At 37.1% G+C, this 10,671-nt stretch overlaps 1 protein-coding gene across 1 annotated transcript; it reads right to left on the reverse strand.

Annotated features, from left to right (window-relative positions):
* Positions 1–5,366: 5,366 nt before the first annotated feature.
* On the reverse strand, positions 5,367–6,305 carry LOC102925948 (olfactory receptor 5P1). The gene has a single exon (XM_006991780.4). The coding sequence runs from the start codon at positions 6,297–6,299 to the stop codon at positions 5,367–5,369; it is 933 nt and encodes a 310-aa protein (XP_006991842.1). The 5' UTR covers positions 6,300–6,305.
* Between the last annotated feature and the right edge of the window lie 4,366 nt (positions 6,306–10,671).

Here is a 10,671-nt window from a genome sequence, read left to right on the forward strand (position 1 = left end):
AGAAATCTCTTAATAAAAAAAGAAAAGCACACTGAAAAAAATAAAGGCCTAATCACTCTTTTGAATTCTGAATTAATACATTCAAAAGCCAAATATTCAACTAATAATTGTCTGAATTCTGGATCTGATACTTCCCTATTTACTGCTTAATTCAATCTTTGCAAAAAATCAGAGAAGCCTTCTTTGGGCCTTTTACAATTTTAGTATATGACTCAGACCTCTTTCTTGATTCTTTAACCTTGTCTCATGCATTTAATGCCGCTGAATGACCTAGCACCAAGGTGTGGTTACCAAATTCAAGCTGCCTTGTTGATTCAGCATATTTGCCTTCTTCTAGAGACTGATCTTGAGAAATACTAACGTCTCTAGTCCTATTTCATTGTTCTATGGCCCTAACTTCATCTTTCCACCATGTTTGTCATTATAACTGAGGATCAGCTTCCAATATTGCTGTAGCCAATTCTTTTCCAGTCTTGGGGCATAATTCTGTTCTTTGTTGCCCATTGGGATTTAATTGCTAGCCTACTCAATTAATAGTACCCACCCTCACCCCACCTACCTTTGTCACTCATGTCAGTTCTGTTTATGCTTCTCCAGCACATTATAATATTTAAAAGGTTGATTTTTTTCTAGTATACTATCTACCAAACTATCAATTTCATCAGAATTATTTTATTTGGTAGCACATCTATAGTATCTATTTGCTTTTATGTTACAATAAGTATTCAACATATAGAAGAAAGAATGAATGCTTCAATGGTTATCTCACACAACATTTCAGAAAGAATTTGAGGTCATTAAGGCAGAGACCATTGATTTTTTGGTGTCTTTTCCCTGCCTTCTTCCTAAACTATCCTCAAACATGTTGAGAAAGAGCTAGAAAACTTCACTGATATGTAAATTAATGATTCTTATTTGTCATTAACCTATCATTTCCAAATTATTCAAGCTCTGCCAGTACTAATGTAAAATTCAGAAAATGGTTAACATTATGATCTCAGAGATATGAATTCAGTGTTTATGTGGAGGTCAGTCTTTATGTTCAGAGATTTGGGATGCAAATGTCTAAAGTTCTAAGGTCTCATTGTAGTCAGATGCACCTTAAAATTTTAGCAGATGCTTTTAGATGTTTGCCAGGTGATAAAGACTAGCAACAAGCTGTCAGGAGAGGTGGGTATAAGGCTTTCAACATTAGAGTTGTGAGGCTCAGTGGGAAAAATCAATACCACCATGTCTGATAATCTGACTTTGATCCCTATGATCTACATGGTCAAAAGAAAGAATCAACTCACATAAGTTGTTCTCTCTCTCTCTCTCTCTCTCTCTCTCTCTCTCTCTCTCTCTCTCTCTCTCTCTCTCTCTCAGATTGGATGGACCTGAGAGATGGCTCAGTGAATAAGATCACATACTACTCTTGCCATAGGACCTGCGTTCAGTCCTCTGAACCCACACTATGTCTCACAATCATCTACAATTTCAAGTCTAGGGAATTCAGCAGACTCCTTTGCCTTTTGCAGGGAACAGGCATGCACATGTTGTACATCCATGCATGTAAAAAGTCATACACATAAAATGTAAAAATAAACAATTCTTTAAAAAAAATAATAAAAGCAGACATTGGAGAGAGCTGGTCTATGGGAACTCAAGGAATTTCTCTCCTTCACCTGGGTATTGAATCTCACAATGCCTTTCCTATGATAGTAATGGTTATAGCACTAGTAGCAGATTTTATTGATACATACATAGCCTCTGATTTCTATTTAATCTTGGAACCTCAACAGGAGAATATTGAGGATCACAGAACCTATTCAACACATCTGGGTCATGGGTGTCATGGTAACCCCTCTTCTTTGATTGATCCCCATCTAACAGTTCTGTCTCCTAATATTTTTCATTCTACAGTTTCCTTATTTTCTAACTTCTCTACATAACTGATTTTCATGGTCTCTGTCTCCTGGATACCTAGAGTTCACTTTCTAGTCAGTCTCCTGGGATTATTGATGTTGAAATTATCTAAACACATCTAACCACTTTATTTTGCGAGCAGCCTTTCAGTGGTCCTGAAAGGATATATGCCTTTGTGAGGCATTTGTAGCTTTTCTAAACCTCTATCTATCTATGGTCACCATCTGTCACCACTTTCCATCCTGAAGCCAATTCTCTTTTTATGTATTTTTCATTAGTGAGTAGAGATCATAGAATGGCTATCATTTTTTTTTTTTTTTTTTTTTTTTTTTTTTTTTTTTTTTTGGTTTTTCGAGACAGGGTTTCTCTGTGTAGCTTTGCGCCTTTCCTGGAGCTCACTTGGTAGACCAGGCTGGCCTCGAACTCACAGAGATCCGCCTGGCTCTGCCTCCCAAGTGCTGGGATTAAAGGCGTGCGCCACCACCGCCCGGCTAGAATGGCTATCATTTTGACAATTACATATATGAATATAACACATTGAGAAAATAGTCATCCCTGTTACCCACAATCACCCTATTCTTAATACTTTGTAATTGTCACTCCCCACACACCCTGCTCTTTCCATATGCTGTCTCTTTTTTATTTAATTAATTAATTAAATAATCAATTTTCCCAATCTGATCACTGTTTTCTCTCTTTCCCTCCTTTCCACCCAGTCACTCTTCCCAATCTCTACTCTTCCTCTGCCCCATTCACTCCTCTTCTCTCTTCAGAAAAGAGCAGGTCTTCCATATATATCAGCCAGCCATGGTATATCAATTTGCAATAAGACTAGGTATCTCCTCTCCTATTAAAGCTGGATAAGGCAACCAAGTAAGAGAAAAGGGTCCCCCAAACAGGGAACAGTCAGAGACAGCCTCTGCTCCCACTGTGCCAAGCTACACACTGTAACATATGTGCTAGGTTAGTCCTAGCCAAGCTCTCTGGTTGGTGGTTCAGTCTCTGTGAGAATCTATGAGCCCAGGTTACATGATTATGTGGGTTTTCTTGTGGTGTCTGTGGCTCCTCTGGCTCCCATAATCATTCCTACCTCTCTTCCACAGGATTCCTCAAGTTCTACCTATTGTTTGGATGTAGGTCTCTGTATCTGTTTCCATCAATTGCTGAGTAAAGTCTCTCTGATGACAACTGGGCTTGGCAACATTCTATGACTATAGCAGAATATAATTAGGAATCATTTTATTGACATTTTTGCCAGTCATGTTTAGTTCTATCCCAGGTCTCTGGGATGTCCAGCCTCTGGTTTCCAGTCTTTCAGGCAGTGGTAGGGGACTTCTTCCCCTCATTATATGGGTGTCAAGCTGGACCAGTCATTGGTTGGCTTCCCATGTTTTCTGTACCAATCTGCTATTTCTAATGTGATTTCTTATAATTTCATTGCCCTAATATTGCTTTCATCTACTCATATTGTAAGATTTTGTTTGTGTACTCAGTTTTCTGAAAAGTCCTTATCTACAATCCTGCTTGAGAAAAATGCAGGTCCCTTGGGCCTACTTCTTTTTGTTTTACCTTCTACATTTAAACTTAAGTACCAAAATTCTTCTAGAAAAGGAAACGTGGGTTTATATGATGTTGTAATAGTTTGGAATCATATGAAGATTTGGGCATGTTGGTATCCACAGAACCTCTATTGCTTAATCTCAGTAAACAGTTAAGCTGAATTGAGCTATCTCAAGCAACACCATGAGAACCTGTGTCTCAGTGAAGTACAAGATGCTTGCCTGAAGAGAGAAGCCTATCTTTCCCAAGTCACACACTTCTAGATGACTATGGCTCTCCTCTCCATGGCCAAGAAGTGGAATTTCATGCCAGTCACCCAAAGGGGAAAAACAGACTTTTGTGCTTTGCCAGTTAGGGTAGTTGTGATATTTGAGCACCAATATGTGTCAATTCTTTCCCTGTATTTTTCTATTTTCTTTATGTTTGCTTTTTTTTCACTTTAACTTTGTGTTTATCTGTGTGTGGGAATTCAGATCATCAAACTTGGTGGTAAGCACTTTTACTCAGTAATCCATCTTGATGGCCTGATTTTATTTTCAGCATTTCTATAACTTAAATAAGGCATTAAACTATGAGAAATTAAAAACATGACTTGCCTATGAAACACCTCATATTTTTCTGCATTTAATTTACTATGTTTTCCTTTATTTAGAATCTTTCACTTAATAGAGAAGGATGAATAATTTACATATGAGTAGATACTTTAAAGTATCTGCAAGCCCTAATGTCTTTCACCCTTTCTCACTGAGGAAGGACAGTTGGGGCCTGAGTCTAGCTTTCTGGTGTCATAATCAGTTGTTACAGCATTTGATGTGAAGTCCCATATTGTATCAAATTTGTCTCACTCTTTCTTGATTCATAAAAATCACACATACACAAAATCTGGTCCTTTCCACAAGCAAATAAATGTGTAGTAGGACCTGTGACAAAATTTCAATCTATTGCCTGGAGGTTCTACTTTATAGTTCCAGGCCTAAGAACATATAATTGTGGGAGGCATTTACTGAAGAGCTTAGCCCTTGTAAATCTCTACATATAATGAAGTAACAGTGCGTAATATGTAGCTGTCTGTTTTAAATGTTTATTTCAGCACAGATGGCATTCCAGCCAAATGGTTGATCACAACTTCAAGATCTAATTACCTAAACATAAAAATGAATTTATAATGGGAATAAATCCTGTTTTCCCAGACTTACACTTCCCCCAGTTTGAGTACAAAATAGACTATGTCTGCACACAGTTTCTTCAAAAGACTAATGCAGTGTATCATTGAGCAAGTCCCTTACATCATTTTCAGTGTCCAAATCACTTTGCTGATTGTGATGAGAGAGTATATACATAGTGCATGGAAGATAGAATTGAGAGACTTGAATACACATTGATTTGGACAAACTATTTGATCTCTGTAAGACAAGTCTCTCATTGATATTTCTCATCTGTGAACTGGGGGAAGATTTTAATGCCAGGTCAGCAGATTGATTGTGGAAATTAATTGTGGAAGTAGAGACTGCAGAAACAGTTTCTCAATGTTAACCTTATAACTACTTATGTACATGAGTATGATAATTTACCTCCTCAGACAAGATATTTTGTAAAATAAAACTACTGATATCACTGTACCAGGTTGTTGTATTTGTATATTAAATGAGTTTGGAGTGATATGGCATAGGGCAAACTGTTGTTTGGTACATGAATTTTAAAAAGGAAAATTTCTTGACATCTGCTGGAATTCTATACTTAATACAAAGCCATTTTTGGAGATTTCAAGACAGCCTCCAAATGAACACAGATTGAAAGTGGGGTTTAGGACAGAAAAACAAGATGTTAACTTAAACACTATGTGATAGCTACTGAGAGTGACATGTATAAATGAAATTTTTATGCTCTTCAAAGAACAGATTCTATGAATATACTTTGACAATTGTCTTCCTCAGGGCCTCCTTTACATCTCTGTTCCTCAGACTGTAGATAAGGGGGTTCAACATGGGGATCACCACTGTGTAGAACAGAGATACTACCTTATTCTGCTTAGTTGAGTAGCTGGACTTGGGCATCACATAAATAAAAGTAATGGTTCCATAGTAGAGAGTGACTGCAGTGAGGTGGGAGGTGCAGGTGGAGAAGGCCTTTTGGCGGCCCTCAGTGGAGCGCATCTTCAGGATGGTGATGAGGATGTAGATGTAGGAGACAGCTATGATGAACACTGTCACTACAATGATGGATCCAGCAGAGATAGAGGGGATTATTCCAATAATGGAGACATCTGAGCAGGAAAGTTTCAACAAAGGGGAGAAGTCACAGAAGAAGTGATCTATCTGATTTGGTCCACAGAAGGACAGACTTAACAAACAACCTGTAAATGTCCAAGCATTCACACAGCCACCCACATAGGAAGCCCCAACTAAGAGGAAGCAGATCTGGGGAGACATATGTGTAGAGTAGAGTAAGGGTGAGCAGATAGCTACATATCGGTCGTAGGCCATGGCAGCCAGCAGAAAGCACTCAGCTGTTCCAAAAGTGACAACAGAACAGAGTTGGGCTTCACAGCCATGCAGAGGAAGGGCTGTTCCATGCACAATAAATCCTAGCAGCATTATAGGTGTGACTGATGTGGAATAGCCAATGTCCACGAAAGCCAGATGGCTAAGGAACAGGTACATGGGGGTATGGAGCTGGGGACAGCTTCTTACTAAATTGATTATGCTGATATTTCCTACTAAAGTGACAATGTATATTCCAAGAAAAAGCACAAAGAAGATGACACAAAGTATAGGATCATCTGTTAACCCCAAAAGGATGATCTCTGGCACAGTTGTGTAGTTTTTAGGTTCCATCTTCTGTGTGAATTCTCCCTGAGGAAAAAGAGGAATACATTTGTTTAACATACTCATTCCACACAGTCCTGGTTGCATATGATTATTTCCCAAACTCAGTCAGGTCTTCTGTATCCCAACATGCACTTACCAAGGTTCTTCAATATTGAAGGTTTTACCTCTTTGCATAAAATAAGAAGATTGAGCCTCACTCTCTGACATGTCATGTGATATATAGTGAAGGTGCTTCTCTAGCCTTCTGTTACAGGCAGAACTGTTTCCCAAGGTCCAGATCCAGTTCCAGTGATGTACTGGGATTCTCATTATGCTCAATGACACATTGAATTCCTAGACACACCTCACTACCTTTCTTTTCATCCATCCTTCCCTTCAACTACTTCTCCTCTGATTTGTATTTAGGGAATGGCACCACATCCACCCAGTCAGCTGTATTTGCAATTTGGGAGACTTTCTTGCTTGTATGAAAGATTAGGAATTTGCCAAATTTTTCTCCAAGGTCTATTCTTTCTAGATACAGTTTAAAATGACATTAGCATTATGAGTAAATAATTTGATAGGAGGATTTTTACTTTACATTTTCATGTAAAAATTCCGTGATATAATAATTAATTGTAAACAAGTTTTGAGAATGGTCTGATGGAGCACTATGTAGACATTAGTTTTGTGAGGATAATTTAATTTAATTTGATAAATGTTAATTTAATGAATGGTGATCAATTCCTTTTGGATCTTCACCTGCTCTCAGCCCTTTACTCTCACAACTAGGAACACTATTATATAAAAGAAGCCTCAGGGAACATATATTAAGGAATTTTCAGTTTAAATAATAACATTATTGTCACTTGCTTTTCTTAAGACAATAATTCAAAAGAGGTAAGTACATGTATGTTCAAAGATAAGTTTACCCTTGTGACATGGAGTAATGAAAATACTAAGCCAATTTGTTCCCTATTGCTCATTGTTTTGTGTGTGTACTTTGATTGATTTTCATTAAAGAATTTCATGTCTTTTCGGTTTAGCCACTTCATTGTGACAAACACAAAATTCTTGTGTTTTGAGGCAGTTATAAGACAGCATAAATAACAGTTATCACTAGTAAGAAAAGAAAAAAAATGCTACATCAGCCATACTAAAACCTCAGTGAATATTAAAAAAACCTAATATTGATATGAAAATTCACAGAATGAAATATAATTCTAAACCATTTCAGTCAAATATGTGGCTTGGGGGTTAAGAACAGTTTATTGCTCTTTCAGAGGACCTGTGTTCCATTCCTAGCACTCACACGGCTCAAAACCATCCATAAATCCTATTCCATGGACTCCAAGGCCTTCTTCTGACCTCATGTGATGCAATACACACATGCAGAAAAAATATTCATACACATAAAATAGTATAAATCTTTAAACTTTTAATTAAATTATTTTAATTAGGAATTTTTTTAATTTATTCACATATCATTGTACTTAGTCCAACTACATAATATAACTTTTTAGTAAAATCTATTGATTACAAATTCTATCAGCTTGTGTTTTCTTTTAGCTAAAGAAAAGTCTATTCCATGGGGAGGGCCAGGCAGACTCGCCAGACTAAACCCTGGAGATAGATGTGCAGGACTTGATTGGGTGAAGAGGTTGGATGCAATGTTGAATCCTTAATTTTTCAAAACATCTCACAGTCCATTCAGTCATTTTTAATTTGGTGCCATAAATAATAATATTTCCATTTAGATTATTACATTCAAGTTAATATTATTAGTAAAATGCTTTCCATCTTCTGTCAGCTTCACAGCAGAAATACTGAATTAAAAAATCAAACTGAGAACTCCATAATCCATCCTCAGTTACATTTTAAAATGCATCTCACTGCTACATTGCTATGTATGCTCTCTCACAGTTATATTTCCTTCAAAAATTGTGAGAGGCCTGATTTTTTTTAAGGGAAATGGAAGAGGAGTGGATCTGGGGAATGTCGGGGAGACAGGGAGAAGTGGAGGGAGGAGAAACTGGTGGGGATGTAATGTATGAGTGAAGAATTAAAAAACTGAATTATGTTACTGTGATGCTCAGTTTCTACCCAAGGCTAATAGTTATAGCATTCATAGAGACATAACTTTCTTCTAAATAACAACAAAATTGCAGTTCTTAAGATTTTTAAAACATTTACCAGAAATAGCAAACATGGTTATCATGTGGCATGAGAATATATTAATCCTTAAATGTTTTAAAATGTTTTCTTTATAGTTAGTAATAACATTGTTCCTTTGAAGGTTGGACTGAGGTCTTCAGCTAGGGAATTGTAAAATGCAGTGAATCAACAGCTGTAGCCCATTCTAGAATGTATTCTATTTCTTCATTGATACCTCTTTGGTGTGTTCAAGTTACTGTAACAACAGGCACCTTACTTATTCTTTTGAAGAGCTGTTTTAAATCCTATCCATTTTGTGCCATGATTTTCATGGTACAAGTTATCTATTTTCCCTACAAAGGCCTTAAATGTTTGACTAGAGCTGTCCTATCTCTCCTGTCTTACCATTTCTAAATTTAAGCATCCACAGTTCCTGTTGTCCCTTCCACTGTGATGTGCATTCCAGAATTTTGAAATTCTCTTTGTCTAACCCTGAACACAGTTGGATCTTAAGGAATGAGGCCATTCCTGCTCTTTGCCTTCTGCCTCAGCTGAGTTCAGTAGGGGAACTCCTTCTTCTGTTGTGATTCTCTAAGAGTCCGTTTGTGCTGACTGCAGCATCTGGGGGCTAGAGTCAGACAAGCAGATGCTGGACCCATCACACTATTTTTTTTACTCTTAGTTTTTGTTCTTTTATAATAAGATTGCTATCTACACAATGTAATTTTGTTGTAAAATTAAAAGAAATGTTTTATAAAGTTAAAAGAAACATGATCTATAAAATTTCCAGAGGTATTTGATCACATGCCATGATTAAGCAACTTCTAAATTTAGAAATAAAATATTGATGGGCTTTTAATTACCCAATATTTTAGTGAGATGTATTATTTTTCATTCAACACTTTCAGAGGAGTTTTCTCCAACCACCAATCTAAAGGAAAGCAGCAAGCACAGAGTCTGCTATCTCTTCTGTTCCTGACTAAACCATTCATATGCATGAACCCCAACTGGGTTTTGCCCCCTTTTTTCCTCTCTATTGGAAAATGAAAGTCTAAAGCTCTCACTGGCACACTTGCTGATTGACTTGGGTCAGCAAACTGTGACCCTCTATCCTTCCCCTGGATCCATCAGCCACTTGTGTAGATAAATAAAGAGTATAGAAGTATGAACCAAATCCAACCGTATATCTATTTTTTTTCCCTCTGATTTCCTTTTCATAGTCTCTTCTGCTCAAACTTAGCCAAGGTTTTGTCACAGACCATTCGCATTATGCTGGGTAACCAGGGAAGAATGGTCCAAGTGTGCCCGGCTGACCATTGCACAATGAGTCTTGCATAAATAAGCTTTCCACGGGAGTCCGCTAAAACTAGTGAAACAATTCTGCTACTTTCAAATTCTTCTTGAACTAATAAGATCCATGCATCTTACACTTACCTTTTAGAGGCAGAATTCTTGATGCTGAATTTCAAATAAGAATCTATAAAGTAGATGCATCCCATTTATTCTTATAGTGGAAAACTCTGCAATAGGAACCACTGACTGCACCATCTGGTGAAGGAACATAGTTACACAGATGTGGTGAGGATGATGTTAGCAACCTTTGCAATGGTAGGAGAAGAGAAGGTAAATGTCAACATGACAAAGCCTCTGGGGCTACTGCTATTTGTCCCTTTGAGATAAAGTCCATGGGCTTGTACGTAAATGACTTATGGAACCAGGTGGCTTATTAAAGCCTCTCTCTAGGACTTGTTTAATATTTACTAAAGCAAAATGTAACAAATTTTCTTAGGAAAATAAGTTCCATGCTTACATTGACTCTAGTTCCAACCCTTCAATATGTGTTAAAGGATAAATATTTTATATTGCCATCTGTAACACATACCACTATGTATCTTGGGAAAACATAAAGGGAAGTTGTGTGCAAGTTGAGTTTTATGTAACAAAACTTTTTAAAAAGACATTCCTATTATCATATCAGTATGAAAAACATGAATAAATAAAATCTAAAATTCCATGAGGCTAGAATGTCTTCTAGAATGGAAACAGTGTCAGAGTGTCACCTCATGAGCAGTGCCTTCAGTGTAAGTAGATCTTGACAGAACATCAACTCTTCAACCCAAAGCTCAGTATTATTCTCTTCTCTTGCTAATCCTAATTCAGAAGCTCTTTTGTCCTCACACCTGAAGGAGTGTGTTTAAAACCACTACAGTAGTTGGGAGTAATATCCCTTCGCACCTCCCTTTAT

This window comes from Peromyscus maniculatus, chromosome 1 (genome assembly GCF_049852395.1).
Source record: "Peromyscus maniculatus bairdii isolate BWxNUB_F1_BW_parent chromosome 1, HU_Pman_BW_mat_3.1, whole genome shotgun sequence".
NCBI classification, from domain to species: domain Eukaryota; kingdom Metazoa; phylum Chordata; class Mammalia; order Rodentia; family Cricetidae; genus Peromyscus; species Peromyscus maniculatus.